Source organism: Haliotis rubra, unplaced genomic scaffold (assembly GCF_003918875.1).
Source record: "Haliotis rubra isolate DU_JTF1 unplaced genomic scaffold, ASM391887v1 Scf1012, whole genome shotgun sequence".
Taxonomy (NCBI): Eukaryota; Metazoa; Mollusca; class Gastropoda; order Lepetellida; family Haliotidae; genus Haliotis; species Haliotis rubra.
Window position 1 is genome coordinate 120,992 of NW_025764907.1, and position 19,610 is coordinate 140,601.

The window sequence follows — 19,610 nt, forward strand, 5'->3', positions numbered from 1 at the left end:
CATCAGTAGGATTGCATCCCTGGACACCATCAGTAGGACTGTATCCGAGGACACCATCAGTAGGATTGCATCCCTGGACACCATTGGTAGGACTGTATCCGAGGACACCATCAGTAGGATTGCATCCCTGGACACCATTGGTAGGACTGTATCCGAGGACACCATCAGTAGGACTGTATCCGAGGACACCATCAGTAGGACTGTATCCGAGGACACCATCAGTAGGATTGCATCCCTGGACACCATCAGTAGGACTGTATCCGAGGACACCATCAGTAGGACTGTATCCGAGGACACCATCAGTAGGATTGCATCCCTGGACACCATTGGTAGGACTGTATCCGAGGACACCATTGGTAGGACTGTATCCGAGGACACCATCAGTAGGACTGTATCCGAGGACACCATCAGTAGGGCTGTATCCGAGGACACCATCAGTAGGACTGTATCCTTGGACACAGACAATACAGAATCACAAGGTTCAGACGCCTAGTGTCCACTATAACAGGTTCCACATTCACAAGGTTTCACAGTATGTCACACTGCATCACAACCTTAGTATGCACTCACAACAGAGTACAGTATAGCCCTTGCTGATGGCAGCTCCAGACATACATGTAATACTTCTATCAGTTAATAAACTTTGTATGACACATCATATAAGCAGTGAATGCATAATCTGGGAAATATACTACCTGTTGTCTCTGAACATACTACTTTCCTAACATCTGCAAATTAACCATTGGCAAATAAACAAATTTGACATAGGTAACTTATATAACAACCTTTCAGAAGATGCAAATGAATTCAACAATCTTTAAAAGTCAACACAATTAAAAATATCTTAACTCTTAAGTTCATATCAGAAAATACAATCAATAAACAACTTGTTAAAATATCCTGATGGTGTACAACATATATATAAATCTGAGCAAAAGTAATATCTCCATTACATAACACTGACTAAAGCTTTCATGGTTTGTAAAATTGAAAATGACAATTTGAGATACTAAAACATCACAAGCATTTGCTTTGAGCTATGGAATGCTGGGATGGTGGTTATTGTAACCGTGGAATGTTGCTATGATTGATCAACGGTTGCTATGGCTACTCTTGGCTGTCAAGGTATTCCATGATGAGTTGGTAGCAGAACTGGAACTGTTCCTGTAAAAGAACCAATGACACTGAGTGAAATGTTCTTTGTATATGCTTCAACATAACAATATTAATACATACCTGTTCCTGTTGTGAGTGAGTGAGTCAGTTTAGTTTTATGCCGCACTCAGCAATATTCTAGCTATATGGAGGACGTCTGTAAATAATCGAGTCTGGGCCAGACAATCCAGTGATCAACAGCATGAGCATCGATCTGCGCAATTGGGAACCGATGACATGTGTCAACCAAGTCAGCGAGCCTGACCACCCGATCCCATTAGTCGCCTCTTATGTTCCTGTTGTGAGTGAGTGAGGGTTACTTCATGTCACAGTCATCAATATTCCCGCACTAAAGTACTGTCGGAAATAGAAAAAAAACTGTTTTTAGGCTCTTACTCTGTATCCCTAAAATTTACACAACTGCAAATAGCATATGTCGAAATAACCCACTTCAGCATTCAGTGGGATGCATAATAGAATATCCAGAAAAGCATGTTTACTCGTAAAATCGGGCAAAACTTAGAAAAAATATGAATAGCTGCTGAAAACAATAGATCAGACTATAGATGGCAATTTGGTCGCTCAGCAAGGTATGACGACGGACCGTCGACTCACCTGGCATGAAATGCACATGCTGCCCAGAGCACTTGGGGTCATCTCAAAGATATTTTGTGCTTTTTCATGTGTGTTGACTATGCCTCATCTATTGATTAACAGCTTAAGTGTCTTTCTTTCATAAAGTTTATGTTGAGATATGTAAAAGAGTTTGATACCTGATAACCATAGAAACTCATCGTATTAAATGTCTCAAAATATATAGGTGGCATGACCAGCCGATCGCGAAGATCGACAGGACTGGATATTATTTGTAAATTGTTATGACATGCAGTGTACTTCCCCAGTATAATTGCCCTAAAGGATTATCGTGTCTTAGCTGATATCCCTATCCCCAAGCCCGACCCCAACGATCGTCTGCGACACCCGTCCAGGTTTTGGTTTTGAGACGAACCCTCCTATCTGTTTCTTTTTATAGTGACAATGAGACTCCATGGTAGCTACATCCTTAATAGTTTCAGCATGAAAGTTATTATTTTTTACGCCAGCTATCGTTTATAATGAAGCTACGTCTAATTTCAAATTGGTCACTTAAAAAGTGTCCTTTATAATACAATATCGTCGCACACTAATTTGCATACAGCCATGGTCTGTTCCAAATAATTTGTTTTGCATTGCTCATTTCTGCACTAATCTCTCCTCAGTAAAGACCTTTTTCTACGTTTCTTGTGTCCCTACCATTGAGACTGTAGTTAGGCCAAACTTAGTTTAAGAGATATTTCACACTTGCACATATCAACTACATAAATTGTAGAGATAAATGAGAAAATACCCTTTTTTTCTATTTCCGACAGTACTTTAGTGCTGTGGTTGGGAGTGATGAAGCCTTGAGCGAGTGAGCGAGTTTAGTTTTACGCCGCACTCAACAATATTCCAGCTGTATGGTGGTGGTCTGTAAATAATTGAGTCTGGACCAGACAATCCAGTGATCAACAGCATAATCATCGATCTGCGCAATTGGGAACCAATGACATGTGTCAACCAAGTCAGTGAGTCTGACCACCTGATCCCATTAGTCGCCTCTTACAACAAGCATGGGCTAGTTGGTGAGTCAATAATAAAGATTAGATTTTATGGGTAACAACTCCTTGTTTATTGTATAAAGTGACATTTCAGTGTAGATTCTTAAACCGTTATCAAGCTAAAAGAATCTACACCAAAATGTCGCTCAATGCAATACATAAGAAGTTGTTATCCATAAAGTCGAATGATTCATAAATTCTGGACTAGACACCTCACCACCACTGACAGCATGAACAACAATTCCATCACTGGCCTATTTCCAACCATTGTGCCCTGGCAATGATTCCCAACCCAAAGTAGTTCCCTATGACACTAAGAAGACAATTCGGACATGGTACCAAATGGTGTGGAAAAGAACCCATATTTCAAGTGTGTGTTTTAAACACTTATCTCTAATTGTTTAATAGATTTTCGTTTTATCAATTATTTACCTTATGACATGATGTGACTTTCAGAAATGTTACAGCCATGACTGTGGAACGTGCATCCAGACTCTATGCATGTGAGTCTTCTGTGTTGATATTTGAGATGCTGGCCAATTCATAATCAATATGACATGGTTTTAAATGCAAAAGAGGCTAGTGTTTTACCCAGATATACTTCATATTTCTCAGTTATTGTTCCTCATCACAGTGATAATGCAGCCTCTGACTGCCAACTTACATAGTTCTCAATGAACTGTGGTCTGTTGATGCGGATCTGTTTGACGGTCTGGTACACATCCAACTCCTGGTCCAGGCTCAGTCTCTCCAGCACCAGACTTACGGCAGCAAACACCCCGCTCTTGCTGGCGCCATTCCTGGACAGTCAATAACAAATTGTCTGCTTGCTTCTTCAGGGTGAACAATTAAGCTCCTACAATAAGCAGCTGTCGTCTAACTTAATAGCAATACCATAATCTTCTTGGGAGAATGGGCGAACTTAGTTTTGTTATAGGCATTATGTGAACTATATTACGACAAATTAAATTTATCCCAACTTAATGATGAGTATGATGTGATGTAACACACTATCCATCAATACAACCAATCAAGGACAAGCTGCCACACTATCCATCAATACAACCAATCAAGGACAAGCTGTCACACTATCCATCAATACAACCAATCAAGGACAAGCTGCGACACTATCCATCAATACAACCAATCAGGGACAAGCTGCCACACTATCCATCAACAAAAGCAATCAGGGACAAGCTGTCAATCTGTTAGTGTATCCTGAACAATAACATCAAAATAACAAATTTCTCAAATCATGGAAAAACATATTGCTGTCGAATATCTAATCTTTGAAGTAGATAGATTAAAACATTTCTTCCTTGACAAATAGGAAGTTGAAGAAAATGTTGAGAAAAAGCTATGATCTTCACGAGTGAGTATGTTTGGTTCAACCATGCTCTGAAGAGTATTACAGTCATCTGATGCATGTCAGCATCAGCTGGGAGGTCTAAGATGTATACTACGTGGGTGAAACCCACAAAGAAAGGCAGGGTGCTGACCTGGAAACAATACCAGGGCGTACCAGGATTTGAACCAATGATCATGGGTTTCTGACATGCTCAAGGGAGACAACTCTGCACAGTGATAGCGATAGGCCTTAAGATGTGAAGGTGATTACTCACATGCAGTGTATTGTGACTGGGCCTTTGCCGTTCTGCTTGAGCCAGTCTGTGGTGAGTTTGTGCAGCCTTAGTAGAGCTGTCCGTGAGTTGGGCACTGTCTGGTAGTCTGGCCATGACTTGAACATGAACTGTTTCACTGCTCTCTCCTCACCCTGCAGCAGAACAGAACAGCATGACAATACAGAACAACATGACAGTGACAGAATGGAATGACAGTCACAGAACAGCATGACAAATACAGAATAGACTTACAGATATAAAATGGCATGACAGCCAGAACAGCATGACAGTAATGGAACTGCATGGCAGTGATAGAACAGCATGACAGAAATAGAACAACATGACAGTAATAGAACATGACAGCCAGAACAGCTTGACAGTAATAGAACAGCATGACAGTACTGGAACAGCATGACAGTGACAAAACAACATGACAGTGACAGAACAGCATGACAGTAATAGAGACAACATTACAGCCAGAACAGCATGACAGTACTGGAACAGCATGACAGTGACCTAAACAACATGACAGTGACAGAACAGCATGACAGTAATAGAGCAACATTACAGCCAGAACAGCATGACAGTGATAGAGCAACATGACAGTACTGGAACAGCATGACAGTGACAGAACAGCACGACAGTGACAGAACAGCATGACATTAATGGAACATCATGACAGCCAGAACAGCATGACAGTGATAGAACAGCATGACAGTGACAGAACAACATGACAGTGATGGAACTGCATGGCAGTGATAGAACAGCATGACAGTGACAGAACAGCATGACAGTACTGGAACAACATGACAGTGACAGAACAGCATGACAGTGCCAGAACAACATAACAGTAATGGAACTGCATGGCAGTGATAGAACAGCATGACAGTCAGAACAGCATGACAGTAATAGAACAGCATGACAGTACTGGAACAGCATGACAGTGACAGAACAGCATGACAGTGACAGAACAGCATGACATTAATGGAACATCATGACAGCCAGAACAGCGTGACAGAACAGCATGACAGTGATAGAAACAGCATGACAGTGACAGAACAACATGACAGTGATGGAACTGCATGGCAGTGATAGAACAGCATGACAGTAATGGTACAGCATGACAGTGACAGAACAGCATGACAGTGGCAGAACAGCATGACAGTGATAGAACAGCATGACAGCCAGAACAGCATGACAGTGACAGAACAGCATGACAGTGATAGAACAGCATGACAGTGATAGAACAGCATGACAGTAATGGTACAGCATTACAGCCAGAACAGCATGACAGTGACAGAACAGCATGACAGTGATAGAACAGCATGACAGCCAGAACAGCATGACAGTGACAGAACAGCATGACAGTGATAGAAAAGCATGACAGTAATGGAACTGCATGACAGTGACAGAACAGCATGACAGTGATAGAAAAGCATGACAGTAATGGAACTGCATGACAGTGACAGAACAGCATGACAGTGACAGAACAGCATGACAGTGACAGAACAGCATGACAGTACTGGAATAACATAACAGTAATGGAACAACATGACAGTAATGGAACAACATGACATCAACAGAACAGCATGACAGTACTGAAACAGCATGACAGTACTGAAACAGCATGACAAAGACTAGCTGGCTGGCACTACAGCATGAGAGTGAGGAACAACATGTGAGGCAAAACAAATGACAGAACAGCATGAAACAAACAGAGCAGTGCCAGAATAGAGACAGGACAATGTGATATATCAGAAGAATTTAGCATGAAGGACAAAATAACTGATCGTGTACATTTTCAAAATAGTACTACCTTGACAAGATGGCTGAGTTTGAAGATGCGGATGGTGACGTCAGGGTCAGCTTCAGAGGATGACAGCAGCTCCACGTTGAGGGGGCCATACTCTTCTGTATAGCCATATTCCTCCGGCCAGTACAAGGCACACGACTAAAACACAGAAACAGACATCTAAAGTAAGTAAATGACATAGGCCTGGGAGTAATGTCATTTTGAACAATATTACAGTTCTTCCACAGTGTTTCACTTCAATATGTTAGAAAAAGTGATATAGGCCCAAGACAGGGCTATCAGGTGAGGTGAGGTGAAATTGGGTTTAACGTCGTGCTTGAGAATATTACGCTCATATGACGACGTGCATGCGTGTGTATGTGTATGTGCGGCTGCTTGTACTAGCCCAGACTTAAGCTGGTTTTATAGTGCTAGCCCACTGAGATACCATGCCGCAGTGAAGCATGAATACCCCACTCAGACACAGTATACTGACTCCGAGACGACCAGTCCTTGTTGTACCCATTAATGCCGAGCCAGGCAGGGACCAACAAGTACCATATTTTAACGTCTTTTTGGTATGACGCCGGTCGGGATCGAACCCGCGACCTTCCGCTCTCTGGGGGCAGCTCCTGCTAACCACTACACCACGGAGGCGGGTCCGACAGACAGGGCTATGAGTGTGACACTGACATATAAGAATCCTCTGACCTCTGAGATATAACCTAGCACATGTACTGGTGGTTGTAAGACAAGCAGGCCACCCTACTTGGTGTCCGAGTAAGTATGGACTACCTACCTTGTCGTTCCTATCAAACTCATTGAGCATGATGATGGTATCAGAGGTATAGTCGTACAACATGCGCCAGAAGTCGGCCACAGTGTTGGGCAGCGGCATCTGAGTGACGATGAAGCGGTCCTTCTGTGTGCATCCCTACAAGAGTCCATAGATGTTAGTACACATGGACAAAAATACTTGACATGGATTTGTAGACTAGGACTCAGAAGGCATAAAATTCAAAGCTTCATCAACATGATAACAAAATGTGATTAAAAATGTCGAGATGCAATTAACATTCGAAAGTACCCATCACAAATATGGAACAATTTTAAACATTAGTTATTCGCTTATTCAAGTCAAACCTCTTGTCCCAAGAGGTAAACGTGATCACAAGACTTACTGGGGTAAAGACAAGGTTGAAAGATTTCATAAATGATTTCAAGATGAACTCAACTGGTCCAAATGTTTAAAAGATTGAGAAAGGACTGAAGAATGGATGGTTACAAAGCTCAGCTGTCTCTGACTAGTTAAAATGGTAACACATACACTGTTTAGCTTGAAGAGGGACATTCAACAAAGTAGTGTCTTGTTTTGAGAATGTTATAACAGACTGGAGGGGAAAACATTCAAATTGTAGGACTCATTAAACAAGTAGGTGATACCCCTTATGTATGATATACATAGTCATCAGTGACTACAGATGGTGACATAATGGCTTTAGAAGAGTGGTGTTAAAAGTGACATTCAGCAGTTTGGCAATGTCCACATGAATGTTAGTTGTGTTATTCACAAGCACTTTGTGCGTGAGATTCTGCAGAAATGTAGCAAGTGTTAGTTGTCAGCAGGAAGTCCATAACTGTCATGTAAAGCTTAGATGCATGGCAGCCATAGGATAGAAGCAATGCTTCAATTATACTTACAGGCATCACAGTTCAATGATGTAACACTAGCTTACAGGTGGTCATTGATGGTCATGTTCTTTTGCAGTAAAGATATAAATGTTAACCTGCAGTGTGATGATAATGATGGCCTTATGATGTTGATGTTAACTTGCTGTAAAGATATAAATGTTAACCTGCAGTGTGATGATAATGATGGCCTTATGATGTTGATGTTAACTTGCTGTAAAGATATAAATGTTAACCTGCAGTGTGATGATAATGATGGCCTTATGATGTTGATGTTAACTTGCTGTAAAGATATAAATGTTAACCTGCAGTGTGATGATAATGAAGGCCTTATGATGTTGATGTTAACTTGCTGTAAAGATATAAATGTTAACCTGCAGTGTGATGATAATGATGGCCTTATGATGTTGATGTTAACTTGCTGTAAAGATATAAATGTTAACCTGCAGTGTGATGATAATGATGGCCTTATGGATCACAGCGATGTTGATGTTAACTTGCTGTAAAGATATAAATGTTAACCTGCAGTGTGATGATAATGAAGGCCTTATGATGTTGATGTTAACTTGCTGTAAAGATATAAATGTTAACCTGCAGTGTGATGATAATGATGGCCTTATGATGTTGATGTTAACTTGCTGTTAAGATATAAATGTTAACCTTATTATGTTGATGTTAGCTTGCTGTAAAGATATAAATGTGATGATGAAATGAAGGCCTTATGATGTTGATGTTAACTTGCTGTAAAGATATAAATGTTAACCTGCAGTGGATGATGATAATGAAGGCCTTTATGTAATTTTTATTGAATAAAATTGATATTTTATACTTATCCTGACTCATGCTTATTTGCTTGTCTTCTTCTTCTTGCTAACTTATAGTGGAACACTTGTATCTCCTTATTGAAGCTCCTTCAATAAAAACGCTGTAAAGATATAAAATCACTAATCACTACTCACCAAGAGTTGTCCTTCTTCCTTCCGCTTAGTTACTCTGGAAACTGGCTTCACTGTTTCCCACATGCTTCACTCTCTCCTGAATACATGCTTCAGCCCGACACTTGAACTTACAGGGAAATCCAAAGTGTCTTGTGGGGAGGTTGGGAGGGCTTACCTCATGAGTCAGGATAAGTATAAAATATCAATTTTATTCAAAAATTACATATTTTTCCTTATCCTGACTCATGCTTATTTGCTTGTAGAATCCGATGGAACCAGGAGGTGGGAAAAAGGCACTTAGGATTTCATTAGTGAATTTTACGTCAAAATAAACCCCCCTACGGGAACTTCATAATGGCACTGTAATTATGCTAATTTCTGCTGCTGTCCACAAAAGAGTTCTTTAAGCTGCCAATTAATGGGGGGAACACAACAGTTAACTTTGGTCCTATTTGGTTAACATTTAAATGTGGATTTAGCGACTCCAAAGTGGAGAAATCGGACCCATAGTACTAGTAACTATATGTACTGGGTTTAACACTTATGCTAGTTCTGAAACGCATAGATACTGAAGCAAAACTCTATAGAGTGTAGGCTTGATCAGTCATGAGAAACACGGGCGCAGACAACGTCTCACCTTCTGTGGGGAACTGTCAACTGCTGTGCGACAACCAGAGGGCCGAAATGGTGAATGCCTGAGACGCCCCTCGGTGGCGATATCTCTCAGGTAGTGGTTAGCAAACACCATGTCCTATTTCCAGAAACATCCCTCCATGATCGTGATTCAGCGAAAGCAATTCCCATGTAGAGCGAAAGTGTTGATGCCAGTGCTCTAATTTCGTGAGGGTTAGAGGCTCTTGGAGGATCGAGTCCTGCAGCCTTGTAGGCTCGTAGTATGACAGTTCTTATCCAGATTGATATTGTTGTACGGGAGACTTCCGTCTGTGTCGCTGTTGACATCGGGACGAACAGTCGTTTGAATTTTCGTCTCATCAATCTGGATCGTCGTAGATAAATTCTTAGTGCTCTCACTGGACACAAAGATAGGTCAAGCGTATCTTATGGTCCGATTATGGAGGATAGTGCAGGGACGTGGAATTGTCTGTCCGGTTGACCTGGCAGTTGATTTTTGGCGATGAAAAACTCCCATCGTAGTCCCATGTGCACTATGTTTTGATTTACATCAATATCTTGTTCTCTCAAATCTAGCGCATGGATTTCCTCGACATCCTGGCTGCTGTTGCTAGGGCCAACAGGAATAGTGTTTTCTGTGTCAGAAATTCAATTGATGTCGCTTCTAGCGGTTCGTAAACGCCGCTAGTGAGATGTTTGAGAACAATATTGAGGTCCCATGCTGGAGCCTGAAATCTCTGTTTCTGATCCTCCAATTTATAAGAGCCGTAACAAGGCCAGTAACTCTGGAACCTTTGTTAATTTTGCACCCGTCCCTCATAGTTATCACTGAACTCAATGCTGCTAGGTATGTTGAGAGTGTAGATCCTTTCAGACGCTTGGTTTGTCGTAGGTGACAAACGTAGTCTGCCACTTGAGGATGTGTAGCTTTCTAGCTGTAAATCCTTTTTAAGTAGCGTAGGTCTCAAAACTAAGCCACTTGTCGCCATACAAGTTGCGTGTCGACCATGCGTAAAGCAAGCGTGACTGCTTTCACCGCTCTGGCTGAGTAACCTCTCTTGTTTAAGCATGCCTTAATACAGTCCACACGTGAAGTTGGAATGCCTCTGGGTATCTGTGCTTGTTTTGTGTGAGGATGTACTAGTAGATTCGACGCGCTCTGGTAGTTGTAGATTTGGTTGTCCGAGTTCTTTTATGAGAATGGGAAACCACGCTCGCTGGCCAGTAAGGCGACCAAAATCAGTTGGAGGCTCTTTGTCTGCCTGATTTTCTGTAATACCCTCGGTAGTAGCGCTTGGCGGAGGAAACGCTGCACGCGTTTAGGCCTTCCCAGGATATGCTGAGAGCGTCCGCTTGTCCACGCGTGGATCTGGGACTGGAGAGACGAATGTTGTTGGCTGATTGTTGAAGTGAGTGGCTTAATAGGTCTATTAACGGAGCTCCTATTTCCTTGATAATCTGTGAATATCTCTGGATGGAGCATCCACTCTGTCGGCGATGGTAGAGCTGGGCCGGGATAGTGCGTCTGCTAGGACATTCTTGGCTCCTGGAATGTGACATGCTTTTACATGGATGTTCAGATCGTCGATTAGGTCGAACAGTTGAAAGCAGAGATGTAGTAAGTTCAATGATCTTGTTGAGCCTTGCTTGTTTATATAAAAAGCGCCACTGTCGAGTTGTCTGTATGTGTACCATGAGATCGCATTCTGTAGAATGGAGCTCCAATGGAGTATGGCGTTGATGGCTGCTTTCATCTCTAGCATGTTGATATGTAGACATTTCTCCTCCTGGCTCCATATTCGGATGCTACATGGTTGTCCAGATGTGCTCCCCAACCTTGTAGTGACGCGTCCTACGTATAGATTGGTCTTGAATTCCGGCTCTGCTAAATAGGTGCCTTACGCAACATTCGACCTCCGGGTCCACCATAGTAGATGAGGTCTGGGTGATTCGGTAGACCCGAGAAGGGTTGTAAGTCATCGAGATGAGTATTGATGAGGACTTGTAATGGGCTGTAGCTGTAGTTTGTCACTGACTGTCAAGTCTTGAGTGGGCGGAGGAGACCCAACAGACTCTGCCACTGTACGTAGTGGGCACGGAGAGAGTAAGGCTTGAGGGATGGTCTGTTGGATCTTGAGCCATCAGTCCTCTGAATACGATGACCGCGATTCTGCGTCGTGAGAAATCTGATGCCTAGAAACTGTAGGTCCTGCATAGGTTGTAGATCCGACTTGAGTAGATTCACTAACCATCCTAGCTGATTGAGTAGATTGATGGTGAAATTCAGTTGTAGTTTGAGACGGCCTGGATCTTGATCTACTTGAATCCGGGCCGAGAGGTAGTAGAATGCATTAAGTAGCCCCCCGATGATGTAGATATGTGACTACGGGTTTACGTTATTCTTGTAAACAACCAGGGGCCGATGATATTCCAAATGGGAGGACCTTCCATTGGTAATGTAGACCGCCTAGTGCCAAAGATGGCAGGAGTTGACCACGGAGCTGTGTATAATGGCGCCTCGTAAATTGTTCACTCCAACTGCAGGAGGCGAGGGAGACCTTGACGACGCAGCCAGAGTTAATGCTGCGCGATGGATGAAAGGTGATCTGTCATGAACTGTTGGTCCTTCTTTGCATAAAGGGCCGAGGTAAATCATTCTGTATCTTCCTCCGCCGTGGAGTCTTGAAACTCATGGCGATGAGCGCTTCGCTTGACTGTCGATTCGAGATCTGTTGAGGCCAAAGAACATTCTTCTGGTCATAGCTTCTACCTGAGCTAGCTTGCGGTCCTCAATCTTGTAAAATCCTTGGCCTTGGCATGCGTTGATTACTTTAAAGCTATCATCAATCTCCTGAGCTTTGAGGAAGGGATCCATATTATGAGTGGAGAACTTCCTGGCGCTTTTGAACTGTGGCAAATGTGGCACCTGGATGCTTTAGTAGCTGTCTTGAAAGCTGCGTCCAAGTTCTGTGAGACTGTAGCGAATGGGGGATCGACCGGAGGTAGCGTGGAGTCGCTACGACGCCGCCATCTCTCATAAGATAGGTGTGGGGCGGATTATCGTTCTTAGATGGAGAAGCCAGGTCCAACCTCGCTAGCCATCCAGTAGCATTATATCAGAGTCCGAGAAGATGATGCCACCATCGCCTTCTGTAACTGGAGTGCTGAGGATGGGATGTTGATATTCCTCCGATGGTAAATGAGGTGGAGTCCTGCCTGACTGTATGCATCTGGAGACCTGCTGCGCCGAGACTTGTAAAGTAACGCGGCGTCGCGGGTGACCTGTATGGAGACCTTGCGGAGACCTGCGTTAAGGGGATCCTGGCGTGGTGATCGGGCGAGGGCAACGGCGTGGTGAGTGACCCGACGAACTGTGCCTGTAGGGAGACCTGTGGGTTCGCCGAAGGTGCTGGTGAGTTCCCTTGCGATCTACAGGATGAGGAGATGTCTTATAAGCTGTCGTAGATGTCCATCAAGCTTCATCTGAGTCCGCACTTGGGGAGTGGCGGCTGGTCCTTCGAAGGCTGGTCCGAGAGTCATATTCGAGGGGATGAGCGATTCCTCCTCCGCGGAAACGCCCTCACCGATGCATGGATCATCTGAGTCCGTGATAGGATTGTAGCCCTTCCACTAATGCTGATCGCCTGGGTCCTCCAACGGGTTGACTGGGTCGAAGCCATGCGGGAGGCTGGTCCGCTGAAGTTGCAGCGCCCTTAGCGAAAGGTCGCTTGTGATGTTGGTAGACTTGTCGCTACTTTGGCAGAGTCCCTCAGAGAAGTTGTCTACGCTTGGAGCCTTCGAAGGCTCGGACCCAGGGCTGAGTCTCTTTTCCAACATGTAGCGTTGCTCCATCATTTGCATGATTTGTTGGGAGAACTGCTGTATGGAAGTTAAGCCTGGGAAAGTCTGGCGTGGTACCAATGTTGCCTTATCTGGCGCTGGTGGCAACGGGCCCATGGGATCGATCATCTGTTGCTTCAGCGCTTGGATACATGGTAGACCATGGATCTGCGCTGACGCCACCGCAGAGCTGAAGCGTCACTGTAGCTGAGACCGTCGCTTTTGTGATATGAATGTCCGGGATGATAATTGGCTGATCATCATAGAGGCCCTGTTCTGCGGCGACGGAACGCATCTCGGCCAGAAAGTTCTTAGACGACTGTGACTTCTCCCGGGTGTTGGACGCCAGTCTTTAGGCGTCTAAGTCTGGCGCTGGGTGGTAAAATGACTTCCTAGTCTTGGGCTGGCGAAATGCATGGATGTCTTGAGATGCCGGTAAAACTTCTTGGAGGTGGCTGATCATGGCCCCCACGCTCTCCTCCGCCGAGGGAAACTCTAGCGGAACACCAGACGGTAGGGTCAGTCCGCATTGGAAAGCAGTTGACCAGTGAGGGACTCCAGCCAAGTTCTCCATGACTGGGGCAATCTCCGCGCTTTAATCTATCAGCAGCACGCGTCCCTCAAACACCAAGAATATATTTATTAAATGCAAGTAAGCGAGTAAAGCGCTCTGCAGATACTGCAACAAGAGCTGAAAGAACATGGTACAGTGCACCTAGGGCATATGTAGGTGCGGGTCAGCAGCAGAGAACGTAACTTGCATATGGAACAGATTTTCATGAGCGTAGACTACTGAACAATCCGCGAATAACCCAGCGAATAAACAGTGAGAAATCACGAATAAATATCAAACCATATTGATGAAGGATACTAGCTAAACCTCTATAAGGAATTAATAGAGGTAACTAACTAAATAATCAAAGGATATAGTGCCATTGAGGAGACACAGGCTCTCAACCCTGCTCACTGGAAGACGAAAGGAGAGTGAAGCATGTGGGGAAACGAGTGGCCAGTTCAGCGATAAAGCGGAAGGAAGGACAACTCTTGGTGGTGAGTAGTGATTAGTGATTTTACACGTTTTATTGAAGGAGCTTCAATAAGGAGATACAAGTGTTCCACTAAGTTACCGCAAAGAAGAAGAAGACAAGCAAATAAGCATGAGTCAGGATAAGGAAAAATATATTTTAACCTGCACGGTGTGATGACAACGAAGGCCTGCATATGTTGATGTTAATTTGCTGTGTGATGATAATGTAGGCCTTGCAATGTTGATGATGTTAACCCACGAAGTAATGATTAGAACCATGCAGTGATGACCACTGCGTGATCTGGCGTAAGTGATGGACTACCGTGACCGCGCGGCAGTGATGACCCACCGCGACCTACGGCAGTGATGCACTCACCGTGACTCCGCGGCAGCGATGAGAACGATGGTCTGGCATGTAAATAACAAAACACAAACCCACGCAATGATGTGAGATGTTTACTATCTATCTGTCGCACAATAGACCTCCACATCAGCCACTCTCAACTGCCCCGTTGCAGCAAGAACTGAGTCAGCAGGGCAGGGGTACTTACAGGGGAGGAACACAGCATTGATGTAGTAGTCAGTACAGTTGTCAACAAAAGCTGTTACAGGAAAGGGCTTAACCGGTTTAAGCACAAAAAGAGGCACTCAGGGTGAAGGGGCAAAGCAAAGTCACACCATTCCAAAGTGGTGGGGCATCAAACTGGGAAGGTGAAAATATTAATAGGAACTTTAGGTAATCATAACTCCATTCAAAACGCTCATTTCTGGGCACCAGTAGGGATGTCATCGCGACGTCAAGATGTTGATTGATCAGTGAATGTTGTACTGCAGATACTGCATCAATACAAATGTCTGAATATTGATACCTATATTAAACGACATTACTCCCTATATGAAACGTTTACAATTATAAAGATTAACTTTACTTGTTCAGATCAACATTTAGAAGTCACAAAATCCACTTTAACCATATAATGGATCAGCCTTGTTTACATCTGGATTTGAACTGCAGGCCCATATTGGCCACTTTAACCAAAACATTACAGAAGAATAAATTCTTGTTATTATGAATATATTGTGACACATCTGAGATGCTAATCAATAATTTCTCACGAATGACACCTAAGCAAATAGACAACCCTTGTTCATACAAACCTCCTATTGGAATACAAGCACAATAGACTTACCTCTTAAGATATTTCTCATTGATTATTATCTTGATGTCATTTATGCTTTTATTCCAAGTGATTTAATAATACAAACTTATTTATGCTTTGTTGTTTAACTTTTACATCCAGAGAAGAAACCTCACAAAAGAAATGCTATGGCTTTATTGCTGTAAATATCATGTAACTGAATGTTTAACATCCGTGGAAGCAAAACAAACATGTTGTGTTTTTTAAAAGTTTTACATCCAGAGAAGAAACTCAGAAAGAAAAAGCTATGGCTTCTTAAAGTAAAATGTAATATAACTGAATGTTTTAAAGTCTGTGGAAGCCACACAACTGTTGAAGCTAATAATGCTGAGGCAGACCAGGCTGTGACTCAAGCATCAAGCTATCACTTGTGCCAATACAAGCATGGCCTCATTCATTCACAAACTTTACATTGAGAAAAACAGATGGAGCGCTGTATAATGACTGAGAAAGTGAAGAATTCAAAGTCAAGAGATTTCATAACATGCTAAGATTAAAGAACACCCTGAAAATCAAACTGATTAAAGTTTCATGTTTTTAAATCAACACTCCTGAAGGGTTATTGTTTGAACCTATAACGCCGCAAAGTACATGCAACTTTTTTCATCAAAAATCAACCATGCAGACTGAAAATAAAAAATGAAATTGTTTCAATAGCAGCCAAAATACCATGCCTGGAACTGAAGTGATATCTCTCGGCCATAGCTTCATATAAGGCATTGATAAAGACTAATGAGCATTGTAGTGCTTCTTTATCTCTATCACAGTACAGCGAGCTGGATCATGCAAACTCCGGCATGCAGGGAAAGCCCTCAAGTGACTGTAAGCTGAATACGAAGTTATGACTTCCCACTGGACCCCATGAAAATGTGGCAGCTGCTGACTAAGGATCAAACTGGAGCAAATTCACGCAGATTCAGCAATAACTTCGCCACCTCATCTCGACATCAATAAAATAACACCTCGAAGTAGCTGAATAAGTCAATCCACTTTGTCTGACCTTGGCAATATGTTCTTGAATCGGTTCTGTTCATGTTCTCCTCGGGCGAGGGCTGCAGAGCACTCACTTCTTCCACTGTGGGGATAGGGTCTGGTAAAGCACCTAAAGGAAGAGGGGTGGTCAGTCACAAACACACAGGGCAAAATACATCAAGGCTAAAACTGTCTCCACGCATAAGTTGTAAGTTGACTCATGACAGTTCTTAGTACTTGTGTGCACACAATGTGAAATCATATTCAACTTGTGTAGACAGGTTTAATTCTCAGGAGATAACAACTGGCCAACACAGGATGCGTTTATCGACATTGTAAACACAAAAGTAACTCCAAAAGGCCCACATGGGTTTTACTAATCTGCACTCATTGACATCGAATAATGGTACAAGCAGTGAAGTGTCATCAGCTGGCCGCTTCAACTGGTTCCTGGCAGCATCTGGAACTCTTACTTTGTGATGTCATTCACTTTTACGTCATCACAATATGATTTGAATGACATCACCACTGCTGATGACGCAACAGTACAATTGTGTGTGATATTCAAAGTACATGTCAATACGCAGAGTGAATAGTCTTGTAATATCCGCGAATCAATACCATCTCGATCATGTTTTTCAACCAATCAGATTAAAAGAACACAGTGACTTTGGCTTTTACAGTGTAGTAATGTCCCTTGATTCATCATCACACATTGGTCAAATCATGGGTACTTCTAAGTCAGTAACTGGACGGCCTGGCTTTTTTAAGCCCTGAATAATGTAATTTTTAGAGTAAAATTGATATTTTATAATTTATCCTGACTCATGCTCTTTTGCTTGTCTTCTTCTCTTAAGTAACATAGTGGAACACTTGTATCTCCCTAATTGAAGCTCCCTTCAATGTAAAATCACTAATTAGTAATACTCACCACGAAGCTACCTCCCTTCCACAAGCCGAAACCAGGGTTTCACCTCCACCCATGTGCCCTCACTCTCTCCTCATATACTGAGCCCAACATTTGAATTTACAGGGAAATCCAAAGTGTTATGTGGGGAGGATGGGAGGGAGTTTACCATGAGTCAGGATAAGTATACCATCAATCAATACTCTAAAAAATTACATATTTTTCCTTATCCTGACTCATGCTCTTTCTTTTGTTAGTAGAATCTTACGGCAAAAGGAGGTGGGAATATATAACACTTTGGATTTTAATAATTAGTGATTTGAACTGTGATGATTGTAATAACCCTACAACTTTAACTTCCATAGCGGCACTGAATCTGATAACCCTTTTTCCGCTGCTAACTTATCAGCTGCCATATAGTTGCTATTACAATGTAATTTATTATGATAAAGCATATATAACATTAATACAATGCTTAAGACTAATAGACTTAAGCTTGTTAATATGCTAGTATAAACTCCTTTAGAGTTTGTTACGTGTAAATACTTTTAAGATATAAACATAGTACTAAGCTTAAGATGATGCATTAAACTTAAGCTAATTATATAATTTAGCAAAACTCTTGTGAGTTTGTTAGTTAATATACTTATAAGGATATAGATATAATGCTGAGCTTAAGATATGAATAAGCTTTTAGCTATTATTATATAATAGCAAAACTCCTGTAGAGCTTTGTTAGCTAATATATTTCTTACAATATGAGTGATAGTACTGTGCTTGGCAGATATAATTAACTTTAAGCTTATATATACAATAGCCAAAACTCCTGGGTAGAGCTTTGGCTAGCTAATAGATTTTATTTCAATGTAAATCTCATAGTACCAAGCTTAAGATAAGATTAGATCTTTTGCTTTAAATGTATATAGCAAAAACTCCCCTTTAGAGCCTACTTTCAACTAATATACTTTTTAGTGTTATAAAATATAGTACTGAGCTTAAGAGATATGATTGTGTTCCTAAGCTATATATATACAGCAAAACTCCTCAGAAGCCTTTGTTAGCTAATACATTTTATAATGTAACCATACCTCGCTTAAGATATGATGAAATCTTAAGCTATCTGTATACACAATAGCAAAAAACTCTTTAGAGTTTCTGTTTAGCTAAAAATAATTTTATATGGATATAAACCTAGTATTGAGCTTTAAGGGCTGAAACCTTTTGCTTACATTATATATATTAGCAAAACTCCGTGAGAGTTTGTTAGCTAATACATGTTATAATGTAACCATAAAGCTTAAAAATATGATGAAACTTAAGCCAAATATATAATAGCAAAACCCTTTTAGATTTCCTTTGATAGCCAATATACCTATATGATATAAACATAGTACTGGCGCTTTTAAGATATGAATAAGTTTTGGGTTGATATATAAAAGCAAAAACCTCGCTGAGTTTGTTAGCTAATACAATGCGTTATAATCAAACTACATTGCTTAAGATATGATGACATTCTAATAAATAGAAAGCAAAAAAATTTTTAGAGTTTGTTAGCTAATATAATTTATATGATATAAACATAGTAATTGAGCTTTAAGATATGAATAAGCTTTGCTACCTTATATAACAGCAAAACCCAAGAGTTTGCTAGCTAATATATTTTACAATATGAGTATAGTAAATTAAGGCTTAAGATATAATTAACTTAAGCCACGTGATATACAGCCAAAACCTGTAGAGTTTGTTTAGCTAATGCATTTATCATGTAACCATAGTACTACTCTTAAGATATGATTAACTTAAGGTAAATATATATAATAACAAACTCTGTAGAGTTGTTAACTTATATATTGTATGATGTAAATAATCATAGTACGGCGTGATGATAAAAGGAACTTAAGCAAATTATATATATAGCATGTAGCTATTTAGTACTGTTATAAGATAAGTAGAAATCTGTAAGATTAATTCATCTTCTCCAGGAACTGTCAACTGTTGTGCGATGGACCATGGGATCGAATTGGTGGATACCTGACGCGCCCTCGGGTGGTGGATATCTCTCAGATAATAATGGTTGGCAAACCACCATATCGATCTCCGTGAAATAAACCCCCTCCATTATTTCGTAAATAACATTTGTGTAGAGATCACCAGTAGAAGCAATGTCCTAATATCATGAGTATTAAAAGCCTACATGGA

At 41.6% G+C, this 19,610-nt stretch overlaps 1 protein-coding gene across 1 annotated transcript; it reads right to left on the minus strand.

The window, feature by feature from the left end:
• Positions 1-238: 238 nt before the first annotated feature.
• LOC124269327 (receptor-type tyrosine-protein phosphatase alpha-like) lies at positions 239-7,168 on the minus strand. Its single transcript, XM_046704341.1, has 5 exons — positions 7,006-7,168; positions 6,231-6,365; positions 4,415-4,566; positions 3,457-3,592; positions 239-1,164 (listed from the first exon to the last, which is right to left on the minus strand). Exons 1-5 carry the CDS (start codon positions 7,102-7,104, stop codon positions 1,108-1,110), a joined length of 579 nt encoding a protein of 192 aa, XP_046560297.1. The 5' UTR covers positions 7,105-7,168; the 3' UTR covers positions 239-1,107.
• Between the last annotated feature and the right edge of the window lie 12,442 nt (positions 7,169-19,610).

Bases quoted from the DNA above. Each gene is read 5' to 3' on its own strand.
- LOC124269327 (XM_046704341.1), bottom strand. From the start codon at position 7,104: ATGCCGCTGCCCAACACTGTGGCCGACTTCTGGCGCATGTTGTACGAC. The intron at 6,366-7,005 runs GTAGGTAGTCCA...TCTGTGTTTTAG, and splicing joins AGTTTGATAGGAACGACAAG to TCGTGTGCCTTGTACTGGCC. The intron at 3,593-4,414 runs GTGAGTAATCAC...TTGACTGTCCAG, and splicing joins CCAGTCACAATACACTGCAT to GAATGGCGCCAGCAAGAGCG.